This window comes from Haliaeetus leucocephalus, unplaced genomic scaffold (genome assembly GCF_000737465.1).
Source record: "Haliaeetus leucocephalus isolate CR32 unplaced genomic scaffold, Haliaeetus_leucocephalus-4.0 Scaffold871, whole genome shotgun sequence".
NCBI lineage: Eukaryota > Metazoa > Chordata > Aves > Accipitriformes > Accipitridae > Haliaeetus > Haliaeetus leucocephalus.
In genome coordinates, this window is record NW_010973307.1 from 2011449 (window position 1) to 2030836 (window position 19388).

The window sequence follows — 19388 nt, forward strand, 5'->3', positions numbered from 1 at the left end:
CAGTAGCAGCCAACAAAAATCCCAGAGCACATACTAGAATCAGTTGTGTAAGGAGGCAGGCCAGAACAGAAAATTTTAATAATAAATTGGCTCCTTTTTGTGGGTCTTTTTTGCTGTCTAAGGCAGAACACAGATCTCGCTTTAGGGAATTTGTTCTACCTTGAAATCCTCCACCAGAAAGAACAAAAATCTGCAGAGAGCAGAGCATCCAACCAAGCTCACGTCTGCTCTTGCAGGAAAAGGTACCGAGATGACCCACAGTCAAAATGAGCTAAGCCTCATTTTACGTACAATAATTTCCTACTGCAATGCTCCACTCAAGCAGTGTCCCCAGAAGCCTCTGCAGCAGCTCCAGTTCAGCTATCCTTCCTCTAAATATTACTCTTACTTTTTTCCCCAGCCCTACACACCAGGCTGACCTTCCTCCCACCATCGCCCATCCGCAAGTGGTGGGCTGAGCTCTGCACCTTGCCTTTCCTTGCTATAGAATCATAGAACAGTTTGGGTGGGAAGGGACATTTAAAGGTCATCTCGTCCAACCCCCTGCCATGAGCAGGGACATCTTCAGCCAGATCAGGTTGCTCAGAGCCCCATCCAACCTGACCCTGAATGTTTTTGGGGATGGGGCATCGACCACCTCTCTGGGCAACCTGGGCCAGTGTCTCACCACCCTCAGTGTAAAAAATTTCTTCCTTACATCTAGTCTGATTCTACCCTCTTTTAGTTTAAACCCATTATCCCTTGGTCCTATCGCTACAGGCCCTACTAAAAAGCCTGTTCCCATCTTTCTTATAAGCCACTTTAGGTACTGGCAGGCCGCAATAAGGTCTGCCCGGAGCCTTCTCTTCTCCAGGCTGAACAACCCCAACTCTCTCAACTTTTCCTCATAGGAGAGGTGTTCCAACCCTCTGATTGTTTTTGCGGCCCTCCTCCCTATCAAACCTAGGAGAAACTGGCTTGACGTTGAAGCAGACAGCATTTTGGAAAGCCCTGTTTCTTGATTCCATGTGTGTTTGCTTGTTTGGACCTTCAGTTATTTGAATACCGTACCTGGCTGGGGGGCACCAAGCCTCCTGCCCATGCCGACAGGCTCAGTGGTGCATCTGATTTTCTGGGGAGAGACGTGCTTGACTTTACAGGGGACACCTGGCAGCAGGAAAAGGAGACAAATGTGCTGGGTGAGACTTGGAAACACAGGTGAGCTGCAGCATGAGCCCATCTGGTTTCCAAAAAGGGTCAACACTTTGGTAAAAGCCTGGGCTTGTACTATCAATCAAGCAAAACTGTTCATGCCCACAGTCAGAATAACCGGACCTTCCTGATGGTGAGTCCTACAACTCCTGCACTGGTATCCATCAACATCAGTTGGGTTTTGTGGTCAGGGCCATGACCTCTGTATTGAAAAAAAAACCAACCACCAAACTGCCAAACATTTAACACATTTCTCCTCTCACCTGCAGCAGTGACCTGCACTGGTTCCTCAAAGAAATCCCCAGTGACAGTGACATCGGTGCCTCCTCCGAGACTCCCACCAGCTGGGAACACAGAGGCTATCTCTGCAGAGGAAGGAAAAGAGGAATCTGAAAACAAGCGTTGGAAAGGTTAATCCCAGTGCTATTTCTTCCAGAGCCAGCAGAGCACTTGCAAGGTTTCCAGCCAGAGCAGGCTCCTGTGAATGAAATGAGCATCTCACTGATCCTTCACGGGGTTTTTGGCAGCCGCTGGGATTACACCAGGAATGAACAACATGGATAACTTGGCCACATGACAGGAGAAACACTGCAATGCTTGAACTGTTACTTAGCAGTGGCTGCATCTGTCATGTTCAGATTGCAAACTGGTATATTCTGTGCTGTTGAGGAGCTCTGCAAAAAAACAAAGGTGGAATTAAAACTGTTTTAATCCTTTTGACCTTCTCTGACTTGTTTCTCAATTTAGCTTATAGGTTTAGATGTTACCACACTTTCCAATCATCGCTTAGGCTTCAGGGACAAATGGAGCTGAACATCTGACGTATGAGTGTCCACATCATGACCATGAGAATCTTTCAGGATTTTATCTCTGTTACAGTCAAACCCTTCGACACTGAAAACCTATTTTCCTCTTTGATTTACTCACTTCACACTTAAATGTCCTAGTTTAACCACGCAATTGTACTTGTATAGTTCTGAAAAAAAGACTAATAAAAGAGATGAGGTACTTTGGTCTGTATCTGCATTTTTTTTGTTAATTCATCTAGTATTTAAACTTTACTTTTACAATACTGACTACTGGCTAGCACAGCACAGTCCACTGGATAGATCTGGCAGATCTTGTTTCTGCCAGTGCTCTGCCAATAGCCAACTTCATGCAGGGTTATTTCATTTTACTGTGCCTCAATTTGTGAATAAGGACATAAAATTACCCTCCTTTACAAAGTGCTTGAATTTATAGGTGAAACAATCTGTATGCTATAAACAATATTCAAAATGCAGACATGTATTGGCTACATTTTTTTTTTTAAAAAAAGCTTTTGTTATCTCTCGAACAAGCTTCTCAGTTACAGTCCATAAGGAACTAGTGCATTCATTACATTAATTTCAGCCAGCTTAATGGCAAAAAAAATTGATGGGACCTTGCTGGGGACCTGTGCAGGTGAACCAAGTGGTCTTTCAGCTTTATGCAACCTCTGACTAAGGTCAAAGGCTGCCCAGTGCTCTGCAGTCCCTCATCCCCTACTTCTGCTTTGGCTGTCAGGCATACGGCCTTGCTGAATCGTGGATGCTATTTGCCCATGACCATAATCTTGAGAGGGTGCTCAGGATTTTATTGCCTGCTGTCTACAACATAACTGGAAACATCACAGGGAGGTTATTATTGTTAATGTACCTTAATTATATATATTTTTTAAAACAAATGGTGGTGTAACCATTCACCATTTATCCAGAACTCAATTCTTGGAGTGGCTGAACATCATCTCCTCCTTGTAGCTGATGTGGGTTCTATCTAATCCTCAGTTCTGCATTTCTAAAATCTCAACCATACCAAATACAGTGTGATTTAAGGGGGAAAGGTTTCCCTAGATGCAACAACTCAATTCTACAACTGATCTGACAGGAAAAGGAACAACGATAAAGCAACATTATCCAGAACCTTGCCATACTGCTGTTCTCTGGTTGACTGTCTCAGGTTAGGCTGTCCAAAACAGAGTTCAAATATGAACTGGGAGGAACACTAACTCACTGAGGATGTAGGATATAGCCCATGGCAGCATACCCAGCCTCAGCACATAAATCTGGTCTTCTTGATTTTGATTTTTGTATAGTCAAGCCCATACCAGGGGAGTGACACATCCAAAATGAGGATATAACAGGATTATGTCCTTGGGAAGAACGACAGTGAGAGGTCTTGTCTCGGACCACACTGGAACTGCCAAAAGACGGTGTAGTCAGTGAGGTGGTTCAGTGAAATACCTGAATGCGTTTGATACAAGAAAAGCTCCTGTTTGGCACTGATGAGCCAAGTACCTTTGTCTACTGCTGACCTGCAAAAGAGAAAATGCTTGAGAGATCCTTGGTCATTTAAGTTAAATTAGAGCTTCTTTTGGCAGACCTAGACACTTGCTCTCCAGAGGAACAGTGGAACATTTCTACAAGAACTAATACCACCTTTCACCAGCACATTGAGGCATTGATTCAAGAGACTCCATTACATGGCTGCAACTCTTTATTAGAAATACTGCCCATTGTAAAGTATGGTTTTGACACTGTCAAAACCATTTTCACCTCCTTTTATGGCTAAATTCTTTCCATTTGGATGAAGAGTTAAAAGCGAGATGAAAGGATTTTATTCTGCTAGGCTTAACAGATGACTTGTGCATTGGGCACTGAAGCTAAAGTATTAAAACCCCAAAGGAGACATGCTTTGGGGGAGGAACATTCTCCCTTTTCATTCCCAGTCTGAAGATTGTCTTCCCAAGATAGCAAAACCTCATTTCTAAGCAATGAAACACAAGATTCGGTAAAAACATCATGCACTTATCCTGGACTCAAATGCAGCTGTGTCCCCATGCAAAACCACAGAAAAAGACAGAAGAAGATTCTTTTACTCACTTTCCTTTGTTAAAGACTGAGAAGCTAACATTGTGGGACCCTGGAGGAGAGAAAAGTAATATGCTTTATGGCAGAAGCATGGAAGGCTCCATGAAGAGTGCATCCTACCAAACCTTGTCCAGGTGTCCTGGGCCTGATTCTCCTCTTCCTTACATTTTCCTTACAACTGTATAACTGTGTTGATTTCAGCAGTGTGTGTGTACAGGAACTGAACCAAATATCAGCTTAGGGAGCTTAGAGCCTTAGATCATAGGTAGACACTATACTGTAGATATGTACAGTTACATATCTGAACCTGCAAGCTGAATCTCAGGAGCAGGATTTGGTTGCCTAAGCATAAGTGCTTCATGTCATCTTAGACCCTGTGGATCCTATCTGACCTCACTTGCCATGCTAGGAAGGTGCAGACCTCCTTCAAGACCTCCATTATCTCTGACACCCCCCTGAAGAGCTCCTAGATAGCCCAGGATATCTCAAAAGCTCAGGATATTGTATTGCACCATCAGTGTCTACATGAGAGGTAGATATGAATTTCTATTTTATATGTGTAACTCAGATCATCTTTCCCAAGCAGGCAGCTTGCTGCTCAAAGCCTCCAAAAGAAATTAGAAGTTTCTTCAGAGTGCTTGGAAGCAAGGAAAAATGAAAGGAATCCAACCTGCTACCTGAGAGACCTTGAATAGAAGGGAGCACCCAATTTATTCCTCTAATGAAGTAGTAAAGGGAATGTCCATCACATACAAAAAGGATTAAAGTAAAAGTAGTAAACTGAGCAACAACCCCAAATCGCATTGTTGCTGTCAACAATGTCCACATCATGTCATGGTTTCACTTGAGCACTGCACTTCCATTTCTCCAGGGCTGTGCAGAGTATGCAAGTCACGGCAGTGACTATGTTGAAGACTGGTAAGCCTTGATCTGAAGCAGGTTTTGTGGACTCAGCCCTGAGCCACGTTCCTAACTTTGGAGGCAGAGCAGGAACTCATAATTGACACCCTCCCTCTACCCTCTGGAATTGCAGAAATGATGGAAACCCATGATTTTTCCCCCTTTTCACCAACCTATGTGGTTGCCTTCCACCCGGCACTGCAGGGTCCCCAGTCCATCTTCTACATGAATAGGGTAGCTGTGGAGAGACAAAGGACTTTGCTGAGCCTTGGGAGCAAAAAGCACAAAATACAATGAGAATCATCTAACCAAGAAAAGACGTGGACTTATACATCTAAGCTAGTCACGCTTGCTCCCCTTAGAAACAAGGGAGAGAAACAGGCGAGATGGGAGAAGAACAACCCATGTCCCCACTGATGATCAAGAGTTCAGCAGCTTAGGAGGATGCCTCCCAGCAACACATAGTGCTCCAGCTTGGCCCCTTTACCCTTGTTTCCAGAAGCTGAACCTGTTGGTGACCTTCTAAACCCCTACTTGAAATAAAAGCTGAGCAGAGACAAATCTGGGCACAGGGTGAGGGTGAATAGGAGGACAAAAGTGTTTCCCCCCTACTTGCTCCTCTGCATGTCCCTAATCTGTAAGAAGGAGCAGGTAGCAATTAAACCAGATATGCTGGCATTACATCAGCCTTCTGGAGCCATGGAATGATACAAGTCCCATCATCAACTCACATTTACATTTAAGTCTCCCCTCCTGGGAGCCAGGAGGAATTTTACAGTGCAATAAGAGGGCCCACTGAGGACCCCAGGAGCCTTAGCACTGACTTCTGCAGGAGCAAGTTTTTCCCCTGGTTCCCTGAAAAAGCAGCCTCCCTCTTCTCCAGGGCTCACAGGCACTGTGAGAAGTACATCAGTCATAAAAGAAACGCTGCTGCAGAGCCCATGGCTTTTTCTGTAATTCAGCAGGGTGCAAAAGCCAGCAGCCTAAAGCATCTTCTACAACTTACAGAAGACAGGGATACATTACTACCAATAAATGAACAGTGCCAGGGACCAGGCACCAGAGCTTATCTGCCTATGCTGTTAAATTTTTAGAGCTCTGCTTGCTCAGTTTAGGCTCAGGTCAGCTAATCTACCTTTCAAATCAGTGCCAACGTATGACTGAAGACAATGCATTGCCCAGGGTCAATAAGCAGCTTGGAAATGGCTACCTTGTTTTGGAGTCTAAAGAATTGAATAAAGTAGATGTGGCCAGGGCATAGCATATCATCCCTGGGCCAGAGAACAGCCCCTGGCCCTGCCTGGTTATGGCTAGAGCCACAGAGAGCCAGCAACCCTCATCCACCCCCATCACGGACCATATGGTCAACTCCCCATGGGCTCTCTCCATCTTAAGCTGAAGCAGAAGAGCTTCTCCAAAAGCCAAGAAAATCTTTTGTGCACAAGTTGTGCTGAGCCCTGGTACCAACACAAACCAAAAGTAAGCCAAGAACTGACATGCTTCCAGCTCGCCTGTCAGCAAAAGAGCAGAGACTGGTCCATCCATCTCCTTCTGCCGTAAGGATAGCTGGTCTAGGCAAAAAAAAAAACCAAGAAAGATGCATTATGATACAACAAAGTTTCAGGAATGAAATCCTGATCTTGTTAAAATCAGCAGCCAATATTTTCAAATGGGACAGGAATTACCCCACACTTGTATCTAGCATGCATTAACCTCCTAGAAAACTGGACAAACCCTAATCTCTCATATCTTAGCCTGCAAAGTACGTTCCCCAAATGCTGCAGGAACTGGACCTCTGTAAAGATTGTGGCAGGACCATCTCTGAGACAGCTAGCTCTGAACAACCTGATGCCTCCTCCCTGTAGTGAAGGGTTGGTAGTCCGAGGCCCAGGAGGACCATACTCACCCTCACCTCCCAGAAGAAGCAGGCAGCTCATACAGCCATACTGCTTCAAGGTGCAGCTCAGGCTTTTCTTTATTTCACTGAGGAAAGACACTACAAACAACCTCTGCTGGGAATCATCCAAGCTCCTAATAGCAAATCCAAGTATTCCCACCTTAAAGAACCGATATGGCAAGAGACAACTTCCACAGGAGAGGAGAAATCAGGTGGGAGCAATGAATTCACAGTAATTAGCATAATAAGCAAAAGGTGGCAATGATTCTCTGAGAATTAAGAGGCAATTAAGGAAAATATGTAATTAAAACCTGTAATGCAAACTGTGACCTATGCTTCAGAGTCTAGTTTTATGAGGTTTTAAGAAAAGAGTTTGCTTTTATTAATACAGCTTGCTGATATTGAGATGCCTTTCCTTTTAGGGATGAATAAAAAAAAATTCAGTGCTGTGAAATGTTTGGTTCAGCATCCCTGGACCATTGCATCCCATACAATGCACAGAAAGCATGCAGAACACACAGGAAAGTATAAAAACCATTCTCTTTTTTGCTCCAAATCCTGAATCAGCGTGACTGAGTGACAGACTGCTCAAGTCCAAGTCCCCACCTGGTACATATTTACGAACACACCAAAAATGGGCAAAGTATTCATGTGAAGCTACAATGTGAACCTGTCTGGTATGCTAAGACTTTGAGGCCATTTCCTTTTTAGTGATAGTGAGGTTAAGCTGTAAATGAGTAATCTAGCAATCGAGCATGCAGGCACATCCAACCTGCAGTCAGACAGAGCAGCCTTTCTTCCCACTGATCAAAGGTTTCATAGTTCCACTAGAGGCAGGTAAAACAATAATTAATATCAAACAAAGGACACTAATATGCATCCAGTGAAAAAAATGTAGGGCTGATAAACGGGTGCAGCTGGTATGGCAGGGATCTGCACTGGACTTTCCTTCATGCTAGCAGACAATTTAGTTCCTTAGCAAGGGACATTTCCATTCAGCCCGAGAAGTAGTTAAAAAGCATCTAGTGGTCAAATATCTGCTGCTGCAGTTAAAAGTTCTCACTACTGAGAACACACACCTTCCCTGGCTGCTGAAATGATCCTTAAAATGCCAGCACAGTAACTATAGATTACTAGTTTATCTTTAAAATACTCAAGCGGGCTTATTCCTTCACTACCGTTGGCACAAGTGTAAGGTAAATAACTCAGTAGTATCCGAGAACACTTCCATATATATGGAAATAAATATGACAGATGACAGGTCAGCATTCATGCTCATTTTGGATTCACTGTGCTTAAAGTGCTGCTGGCCTGAAGTAAATTTCTAAAGTCTACCTGCTTTGCTCTGTTGCATGTAACCATAGAAGCAGCAGAAAATAAAAATCAAACCTTTCCTGAGAACAAGGAAGTGACCAGAGAGGGTTTAAAGCAGTGAACAACAAAGCCTTTTGTCTCAAAATACTGCTTTGTCTTCTGCCTCACCAGAGCATCTGTTTCAAATTAATAGTTTTTCTAAAAATGCAAATGGAAGGGAAAATTTATTTAACTTTTAGACTCTGACATTATTTTAATTAGTTAAATTTTAATTTACTAGCCAAAATAAAATCTACAGCAACCAGACGCAATTACAGTACAATTCACACTGAGCTGTGATTGACTGTGCTGCCAGTAAACAAACCAACTAGCTTAATGGACCAGTTGCAATTAGATTAACAAAGTTTGCTGGAGCCCAACTCATGAGCTGCAATAAACCACAAAGGAAGTAAATGGCAATTCTGGGCCAACTGGTTGCAATTTATTGCTGTCAAGGAGGCTGATGGAAGAAATGCCAATTTACAGGGACTGGGTCAGATAGCAGCCTATCTATAATTACCCATCAATATAATCCACGTTGAAGTCCAGGGTCTCGTATCTTCCAGTAATTGTCTTCCCATAAATCTCTATTAAATTTCCTGTTTAAAAGGAAATGGAAATTGAAGGGAGTCTTTTAAAAGCAGAGAATTTATTTGCAGATTTTGTGAGCCAAACAAAAGAAGTTCTTGGTGTTTGCAAATTTTGCAGAGAGGTGCCTAACTGGTTGCATTGATGGCTACTCTCAGCCTCTGCCATAGTTGAAGGTGACTTTGCACTTAATTCACTTTTCCCAAAACACACGTCTTTGTTTCACACGAAAAAGTCAATTCCTGATTTTTTAGCAGATCTCTAGTATTTGTACTGAGAAGACATTTTCCTCAACTCTTTTGTTAACTAAACCCCACATTCTAACCAAATTCCACTGTAGAACCTCATGAGGCAACCAAAATGACATCATTTGTACACTAGACAGGGTCAAGGTCTAAAGAAGGACCTCAGCATACATGTGGCCAACTGAATCACTCCCAACACTCCCTTGACCACACGGGGTGACAGCTTGGTGTCTTAAGGTGTCTTAAATTGTTTGAGGCACTGTATCCTCCCACTGTAGCTCCAGAAGGGAAGGAATCTTCTTGGTTCTGTGTCATATCTACCTGCTCCATGCAGGTCTTTCATGCTCCAGGACATCTCAAATAGCACTAAACACTTAGTGTTGCTCTCATGGTCTTCACTGACTACACCAGGAGGTCAAACATCCAGCTAACCCATAGAAACCTCCATACAGGCACCCTAAAGTAAGGCGTGAGAATCTGGAGCTGAACTGCAACCTAAAAATAATTGGAAATGAGGGATGGACTTAGATTTAGGAGCATCTATGTGATCTAATCATCCAGGCATCTCTCTGCACTCTTGAGAGACCTAAATGCTTTGATTAATCTTGACTTTGGAAATCAGCATTTCAATTTTCTCTAAAGAAGCCTACAAATACAAACAGAATAGAAATGGGGGGGAAAGACTTCCATACACCAGTCTGTTCAAACCAAAACCAGTGACTGTCTTCTCATGTAACTTTAAAGCCCCATTAACCAAGAGGTCTGTATGGCATTACAATGTCATCAACTAATAGCTAATTCTTCTTAAATCTATTACTAAATATATAGGTCAGATGACTCAAGAGTTGAGACTGGTTAGACCTATGCATCTGCTGAACAACATCTCCCTACTCAGGCAGAGTCGGGCAGCAGAAACCAAGTACCAAATAACCTGGTCACCGTGCTTTACACACTTCTCTTGTACCCAGTGCTGTAGACTCTCTCCCCTCATGCAAACCCATTTTCCTGTTCAGCATGAGCTTGGACATTAAGTTCTGGAGATGCCCATTTTAGTCCCCAGCAAGACAGATCCCTCATGAGGAGAAAGACAGTATGGAACATCAAATAATAATTAAAGTGGGCTCCAGCTTAAAGAAAGGTCCCGTACCTGGGATGCCAGATGGTGGACTAATTTGATAAACCACAGGTGTCTGCGCAGCAGAGAACTGCAAAGAGAAATTTGTAGTTAAACGGCAGTCATTTTCGCAGCAGTCCAACAAGATCTGATTATGCATTGCTCACAACACAGTTGGCAACTGCATTTCAGAGACTCACACTTGAGATTTGATCTTTGAAGCAGAGTCCTGCTCTGAGAAGGAAGTACAAATATCCCCTTCTTGCCCCCTCTGCACTCAGAGTATGGCTTACTACTATTTTTACATCCCCTTTTGTGCCCAAATTGTCTGTCCTGACTTCAGTTAATTCCAGAAGATACGGTTTAATACACTATAAAATTTCTAAGCCATGCTTTATATGAAATTGAGACCTCCATTTTATCTTGCATTATGGCACCATTTTTCTTCCCAATAATATACTCTTAAAAACTATTTCTACATCACAGAAGTGAAATACTTCAGCTAGCCTTTGGCAAGCTTGTTGGGTACCCTAAAGCAGTGTAGCAAAGAAAATGCTTGTATCGGCCCATCTTAATTCAGTATAATACACCAATTTTTGGGAAAGCGCTACCTTGGCCTCTGAGGGAACAGCAAGGAAATACTGGAAATCTGCTACAGGGTACTATTATTTACTTAAACAGAGTCCAAGAAGGAACATAGGGATTGTGCTTTGAAGCAAGCCTCTCGGAAGATGGGGAACATACAGGGACCCTTTCCAAGTGGAAGGTCATCATCAGCCTCCCAAAGTAGCTGAGACACACAGATACCTGATGCGGCACATGATTTGGCTGCATTTTCAAGAAGTAGAGCAGCCCTTTTGCCCCTTTTCTCCAGTTGACTCTAAAAATCTGTGAGACTTTTTAACCAAAATTACTTTAGAAATTTTTTGCTTAAGCTGATACCAATCCTATTCAAATGGCATTGTGTGTGGGAGCGCTACTCATCTGTCAAGCGGCCAGAGGCACACATGGTCCTCCACATGCTGTTAACTCACACGGAACCAGTATTTTCCATAAATGTCCCTGTCCCTCCCTGGAAGATGGTAAACCAAACAGGACAAATAAACAGACAGCTTCAGCAGATAAAAAGTGCCTTGTGTCCAAATCGAGCATCTGGATCCCAGGACTAAAGGAAATAAAAAGGCAGTGGAAACCTTTTGGAAGTATTTAAACAATTCCTGCTATGGATAAGGAGTTGTCTCCAGCACACTCGGTATTATCCAGTGCTGGGTTAGCTGCATATCATCTTGTAACAAGCTGATGTAGCTGAGACAGTGTGGTCTGGTGTCAGTGGGAATGTACCTGGACAGGCAATAAAAAAAAGAGCTGGATATCTTGGGAAAGCCACAAGGAGAGTTATGGAAGGGGAAGGCGGGCTCTTCCTGGACTATAGCTATATGAGTAAATAAAATAACTTGGAACCTGCTATTTAAAATAGTAGAATTCTTCAGGTTGGAAAAGACCTTTAAGATCATTGAGCCCAACCGTAAACCTAACACTTTACCATGTCCCTAAGCACCACATCTACACGTCTTTTAAATACATCCAGGGATGGTGACTCCACCACTTCCTTGGGCAGCCTGTTCTAATGGTTGGCAACCCTTTTGGTGAAAAATTTTTTTTTCTAATATCCAAACTAAACCTCACCTGGTGCAACTTGAGGCTGTTTCTTCTCATCTTGTCACTTGTTACCTGGGAGAAGGGACCGACCCCCACCTCACTACAACCTCCTTGCATGTAGTTGTACAGAGTGATCAGATCTCTCCTCAGCCTCCTTTTCTCCAGGCTAAACAACCCCAGTTCCTTCAGCCGCTCCTCCTTGTGCTCTAGACCCTTCACCAGCTTCGCTGCCTTTCTCTGGACATGCACATCTTCCCCACCTTCTCTTTGAGCCCTGTCCTGTCCTCACTTGCACTTATGGATGCTGCTGTCAGCCCAGTAAATAGCATAAAAAGCTCATTTGCTGAATCAAATCAAAGACACCATTGCATAAGCTGGGGTTTTTTTCTGAGCTTTCCTTGAACCCCATTCCCTTTCAAAGCTCAGTCTTTGCCTTCCCTCCTCCTTATGGTCATGTTAAAAACAAATGAGTAGCCACAAACTCCTTCCAGTGATGGCTGCTTCTAAGAAGCAAAGGCAACATCATGCCATACTCTGGGCTGAAGCTGATGCGGAGAAAGAAGCCAAAACCAGCATGAAAGCTAGGGCCTCTAGCTGACACAAGTCTTCTGAGCTGTTCAGACTTGTTGCTGCCTGCAGCAGGCTTTTTCAATCTAATGTGAAGGCAAAATTAATTTTTAATACGCATAGCTCCCAGGTCCCAGTCCCAAAACAAAGAGACACATTGTGTTTTATTTAGCTCAGAATGTGCCTCATTAACAGCATCCCCTGGTGATTTTTCATCAACTCTCTAAGCTAGCTGAACCACCCAACGACTCTTCGGCTTTAATGTGCAATTTACTGAAAACGCTGGGCTTTCTTGCTCGATACTCAAAGTTAGCACAGAGGTGGGACGTGCCTTCTGAACACACCAGGCGTCATTCCGAAGCACACAGCCATGGTTGAGGATTCTGCTCTGCAAGAGATCCTGACACCATCATCATTAACTGGTCTAATATCGCCATACCCAACGACCTCCTGAGACAATGTGCTTTGACATTGAGAGCCAAAGGGAAAATACTGGTCTGGGCGGGAGTAATGAGCTCTCAAAATGACTGAGCAACAGATATGAAATCACAACTGAGGTTTGAGCTTTCCAAATCTTGCTCATCTTAGGTGTGGAGAGATGTCCTAGACCTGAAGAGATGTCCTTTCCTGGAACCAGCTGTGTCCATGGGAAGTGTGCTTGTCCACGGTTACCTGTCAGTGCAGACTGTTAGCTGCCACCCTGCAGCTTGGACAGTAACACCAGAAGAAGCCAGCAGAGGGTCTTCTGACACCATAGGGTCTTCTGGCTGTGTGGCTTAAGTGCAGAGACAAACTAACTTGGACCCAGACTTTTGATTCAGGAAAAACTTAAGTCACCTAATCTATCCAGTGTCAGACTGATGAGTACCTCAATGCACCTACTTTTAAGAAGGAGCATCCTAACTTCTCGTCCTGACATGCAATCAGACACACAGAATATGAGAGATAATATTTCAACACATTCCGTGTGATACTATGAAGTTTGACTCCCTCTGAGACCTTGAATTCTTTATCATCACTTCTATACTTGGTGGTTACCTTAAAAGTATAGTTTTCTTTCTCCGCCTCAGTCAGGTTGTTAATCACACATCCTTTAAAGGTTACCTCCACATAGTACAAACCCTCCTGGGGTGAAGACCTAGGTGGAAGAAAATGTGTTATATTATTTTTATACTGATTTGGCTTATTTTTTAGGAAATGCCAGGTCCTTCGCAGGGTCTCCATTCTTAGCGGATCCACCGAGGCTTCAATAGAGCAAAGCAAATTTACACTGTGAACCCAAACTTTGCACGTATGAACTCATACTCTAAAACTACAATTTAAAAGAAATGTGGAGGCACAGCAAGAAATTACAGTTAAGTGCAGAAGGTGATAGGACTACATCAAAACTCTATCCAAATTGTACGTTAATGCAAAACAGAGACATGCTCATTAGACATGCTCAGATAATAATTGTTGTTCATTAGTATTAAAATAACCCAGGGCTGCCTGGATCTACAGGGCATCTTGATCTTGGTTTATAAATTAATGCTGCATCCTTAATGCACATGGTTTCTCAGCACAGCATTCAGCAGATTTAACTCCCAGCCAAATCATAGCAGCAAGAGATGGAAGAGCCCCATTAGGGTCACGCTTACAGCCTCTTGAGACATCCCTAGTCTTCCAGTCAAACAATCTTCTTTAAAGTTATGACAGGATGGAAAGGAGGGACCTTAGATTGCCCAGATGGTGCTTGAAATCATATTTATTTCCCTCTCTACTTGTAACCTCTATGATCTTGGGCAGGACACCAAAGGCTGGTAAAATCCACCCCCAAGGTTTTCTTGGGAGTTCTGCATCTAAGAATTAGATATCTACAAGTCTTTGAGGATCCAAGCCCAGCCTCTACAAGATGCCTCACTGACTCTCATGCTAGCTAGCCTAGTGCTTCAATAAGTTGAAGCAAGGACAAATGAAACACAGCTTGGGAGGTGCTCAGGTGTAGCCACAGTAGCAGCCATAGGAATTCCTTAAACTCACAAACTGCCTGTACAGACACTGCAAGAAAAGGAGAATCCTGCCAGACAAAAGGAAAGGTCTCACCCGCACTATAGTCATGGATCATACCTTGTTCTGCATCTTACAGAGGGTAGGTCAAAATACAGAGGAGAGACATCACATGGCAACCTGGGCAGGTCTGGATTCACCAGGAACACCTCCAGGTGGGACGCGCTGGCTGAAGAGACACGTTCTAGCTGGTAGGATGTTGAGCCTAAGTAATCAAAGTCAACGAGAAGAGCTCCATGAGGACAGGATCACTTGCATTCAGTCACACAGGTCAAATATTTTTCAATGTGCAGCCCAGCTTCTTTTTAGCAGCAATGCTTAGAGCCCTTAATCAGGCTTTTTTAAACCATGTTTGTGTAATTTCATACTGTTGTGGTTTAACCCCAGCTGGCAACTAAGCACCACGCAGCCGCTCACTCCCCCTCCGGTGGTATGGGGGAAAGAATCGGAAGGGTAAAAATGAGTAAACTCGTGGGTTGAGATAAAAACAGTTTAATAATTAAAATGAAATAATAATAATTGTAAAAGAGATAAAAAAATAATGAAGACAGTGGAAAATCGAGCCCAAGAAAGACAAGAGATGCAAATGAAAACAATGCTGTGTAAGCAGTGCTCAGCAGTAACTAAAACATCCCTGTGTTATCAACACTGTTTTCAGCACAAATCCAAAACACAGCCCCATACCAGCTATTACAAAGAAAATTAACTCTATCCCAGCCAAAACCACTACACATATTAAGACCAAGTTCATCCCACCAGCTGTATGGATATTTTTTGCCTCTAATACAGTATTTGGTCTCTCCTACATGTATTCTACTGTGAAGAATGAGTTATTGGGAGTTTGAATTGCCTGATGTCTTGCATAGTTTTGCTGACAGGACATCAGGTTGGCCTGTGCTATAAGATGGATCTGCTTAGTCCATTTCTTTAGAGTGAGCTGCCCAAAGGATCAAAGACTTTTAATCTTCAGAAAGTCAAGCTTTATCTGAACATAAACTGGCATGCTTAACTTTTGTAACATAATCAAATACAACTAGAAGTGAAGGCAGCTACAAACAACTCTCCCTTTGCTCACAACCTTCAATGGTGGTTCCCAGCCCACAGACTCACTTTAAATGACATCAGTGGTTTCTCAATTTGCACCAAACTGTACTTTTCCTCCCGGTCCCAGGAAGGTTTTTCCCCTTGCCCAAAGGCCTGGCTGTCTGTTCTCCCCTCCAAAAAAAAGGTCTGTGCTCAAAATGTGAATTCCCAGCTGTGACTGTCTCTGCCTGCCACACAGTGCTGTTGGGGAAACATCTCCCTTGAAGACCTGAGCTTCCTTTCTTCCCTCCATTTCATCATCTCTATGGGAATGCACAAAATTCAGACCAATAAGACTAATACCATTCATCATAGTTATAAATCAGTGTCAGAACTTGAGCAGCCAAACCAAACGTACAGCTGGCTCAGAAACCAACTCACTTCCCAGTGAATCAATATTCAGGGCTGTGGAAAATCAGGCCTAGCTTTGTACAGCTGTTTGGGGGCCCAAATGAGCATGGCATATCAATTTCCGTGTTTTTTACTCAGGTCTTGCGTTTATCATTAGTGTTTTTAAAGCTTCAGCACCACAGGACCTATGAACAGAGGAGATTTTCAGGTTTTCTTCAAAAAAAGGTGGCAGAGAAATTTCCAGCCCTATGTCTTCAAAAATGAGGTAAAAATCTGATTTTTTTTTTTTTTGCTTAGAAGGAACTTAAGCAACCATCATCAATAGCTTATGAAGTAATAATTTCAAGTAGATTTCATGCTGTGGGTGCCACAGCCCATGGCTCTGTTGCTTAGGGTTTGTCACTCCAACCACAAATCTCAGAATGGAGCTGATTCTCTGTGATTCACTTTGTTGTGTGCTTCGTAAGAGTTTAAAACTCACCATCCAGAGTAATAGTAATCCACGTTCCTCCAGCGACACTGCCCTCTCGGGGCTTAATGAGCAATCCCGTGGCTGTCACTGCAAAAACAACCCAGCTACATCAGGTTGAAGTGTAATGCAAACATCTAAAAGATCTCATTCAGGACGAGACATAGTAGTCCGACAGCTGTCCTCCTGTGATCCTACTCTTCACCTCATTTCTCCTTCTCAGGCATCCACATTAGTGGTATTGCTCATCCTTTTTTCCCCAACTGTCTTCCCTATGTAATAGTCCTGCATCCTCTCAGAGGAGTTTGATACCTTCAGGACTTGATGAACCAAGCTATAATCTGAGCCTCCTGTCCTCCTCAAGAATTAAAATAAAGGTGATAAACCTCATGTTTATTCCTCCAGCTCTGAAGGAAATGTGTTTACTGACTTCTGTACATTCTCCCAGACTTAGGGCTGCCCACAAAATATATCCTTTTCTGGCTCCAAGACAGCCTGTCCAGCTTTTTCTTGCCAAAGTCCTTAGGAAAGAAACACAGGCCTGGAAACAAACTCCTGCTTCGTGAAATTGTCATCTGTAACTTGCTACGCAATGCCTTTCAGAAGGGCACCAAATTCTTAAGGTAATTTAAGATTTATTTTGGGGACTCTCATCCTCTGAAGCTAATAGAGATGAACCAGTGGCTGGCTTCTTTTTTTTGTAGCCAATGATCAGAATTTTCCAGAAGTCCTTTTACAGTAATATCCAGTTTCCTGTTTAGCATTTTGGGAGATTTCCAACTTCTTAGCTGCGCATGAATGCAATCTCACCGAACACGAGTATTGATCACTGAAGCCAAATATTGGACACTCTTGCATCACGATCTTTTAATATAAACATGCAAACAGTGATATGACTATCATCAAGTGAATGAAAACAAGCCTGAGATGAACCAAGCTAGAACAGGGAAAATTAACAATGAATCTAGAAATCTCCACTGGCTATGGAAATGATGCCATGAAAAGCCACTGATAAGGGTAGACAATGTCTAGTATGCTATAGTCAATATCCCATAATATTCAACACCTTTTAGAGATGCTTCTCCATGTCTCACTCGCAGTCAGTCTGTATCCACCCCAGTGGCACTGGATTTTACTGGTGTTGTATGACCAGTGTAGCTGGAGACAACACCTCTCTATCACCCACCTGCAAAGAGTATCAGCTCAGCACTCAGAAAGGATGATGTCCAAGGGTTCATCTTGAACTTTGGATGGGGATTTCACAAGAGTCTGGCTCCAGGATCATGGCTTGGGACCTTAGGACCTTCCCTGGAGCCTAAAACAAACTCCATCTGTAGTCCGTCTTCACACCGCAAACCTGTGGGAGCAATGGTCTGTGTTAGAGCAGCCAAGATGGACTGCTATGTGGAATCACAGAGAAAACACTGATTCACCTCTCACACAGTATAAAGGATCACTGTGTTGCGAACCATACTCTTTTTCCTCCCACCCAACAGACCTTTATAGATCATATGCTCCTCTGAGCAGACCACTTTCCAGCCAAGCTCAGGATGAGCTTTTCCCCCCACTGGGGCCGTGTTTCAAGAGACTGACTCTGATTAAGCATTAGGCACAGGTGAATTGGTGAAAGCAGTTACAGGATTTAGAGCCAATGGTGTTAAACTCTCCTAGCTCTGTGCTGCTTTATGCAAAATCGTTGCATTTATTACATTCAACTAAATCGTGCCACGGTCATTCTCCAGCTCCAAAGCCAAATGGCAGGACCTGGCTATATTCTGAAGCTCTTTAACCTTACACAGCTAGCCCCAAACTGGGAATGGCCCATCCTAGCTCCTCAGGTGTGCCTAGGAACTGTTTGGAAGAGCACTGGTAGACTTGACCACAACAGCTGTGAACTGTTCTCATAATTTAAGCAAATAAACATTTGAGTCCTTGTAGACTAGGAGGTTCCTTGGTCTTACTTGCTATCATAGCCAGACATATCACACATTCCCTTTATAAGGTCCATGTCAGGAACTGTTCTAACATTTAAAAATATAGACCATCAACTTCTACTGCCTTCACTCTGGGTTTTGTACTGGTATGGAAATAACCATGGGTCAATTTATTTAGCCACATTTTTAAATGAGCAAGAACCTCAAATTCTCACTAGTGAGCACAGAGACTGTTCCCCTTACCAATAACATCTCTTTGTTGTTAAAACTCAGCTCAGACCACAAAAGCCCCAAACAAATATAAAATCATACAGTAAGAAGCTAATTTAAGATTTTAGATTGTTGTCATGGTAGGACCTTGTCCTGATTTCAGCTGGGACAGAGTTAATTGTCTTCCTAGTAGCTGGTACAGTGCTGTGTTTTTGAGTTTGGTATGAGAAGAATGTTGATAACACACTGATGTTTTCAGTTGTTGCTAAGTAATGTTTAGTCTAAAGTCAAGGATTTTTCAGCTTCTCATGCCCAGCCAGCAAGAAGGCTGGAGGGGCACAACAAGTTGGGAGGCAACACAGCCAGGGCAGCTGACCTAAACTAGCCAATGGGGTATTCCATACCACATGACATCACACCCAGTATATAAACTGGGGGGAGTCAGGCTGGGGGGAATCACCCCTCAGGAACTAACTGGGTATCAGTCAGCAAGTGGTGAGCAATTACATTGTGCATCACTTGCATATTCCAATCCTTTTATTATTATTATTATTATTATTATTGTCATTTTGTTATCATTATTAGTTTCTTCTTTTTTGTTCTATTAAACTGTTCTTATCTCAACCCACAAGTTTCACTTTTTTTTTTTCTCCAATTCTCTCCTGGGTGGTGGTGGGGGAATGAGTGAGCAGCTGCGAGGTGCTTAGTTGCTGGCTGGGCTTAAACCGCGACAGACTTAAAGGCCAAAATTCACAATCGCTGTATAAGGCACTTTATAATCAGTAATTCTCAAAGGGATAATCCATGTCCCCCACGCAGAAGAACAAAATGATGCAAAGGCAGACAGCCTTTCACATTCCTTCTCCACCAGTCAGTTATTGAGAAAAGGACAA

General features: G+C 43.1%; 1 protein-coding gene across 1 annotated transcript in view; it reads right to left on the reverse strand.

The window, feature by feature from the left end:
* The window catches only part of PKHD1 (polycystic kidney and hepatic disease 1 (autosomal recessive)), a 259529-nt gene extending 242320 nt beyond the window's left edge, over positions 1-17209 (reverse strand). The window contains exons 1-13 of the mRNA XM_010583200.1: positions 17162-17209; positions 16790-16872; positions 16364-16458; positions 14509-14653; positions 13441-13540; positions 10210-10267; positions 8750-8828; positions 6476-6550; positions 5153-5217; positions 4092-4131; positions 3453-3523; positions 1455-1556; positions 1051-1146 (exon numbers count right to left, since the gene is read on the reverse strand). Coding sequence (XP_010581502.1) covers positions 1051-1146; positions 1455-1556; positions 3453-3523; positions 4092-4131; positions 5153-5217; positions 6476-6550; positions 8750-8828; positions 10210-10267; positions 13441-13540; positions 14509-14653; positions 16364-16458; positions 16790-16872; positions 17162-17209 — 1057 coding nt within the window. The remainder of the gene's footprint in view (positions 1-1050; positions 1147-1454; positions 1557-3452; positions 3524-4091; positions 4132-5152; positions 5218-6475; positions 6551-8749; positions 8829-10209; positions 10268-13440; positions 13541-14508; positions 14654-16363; positions 16459-16789; positions 16873-17161) is intronic.
* Positions 17210-19388: the final 2179 nt, after the last annotated feature.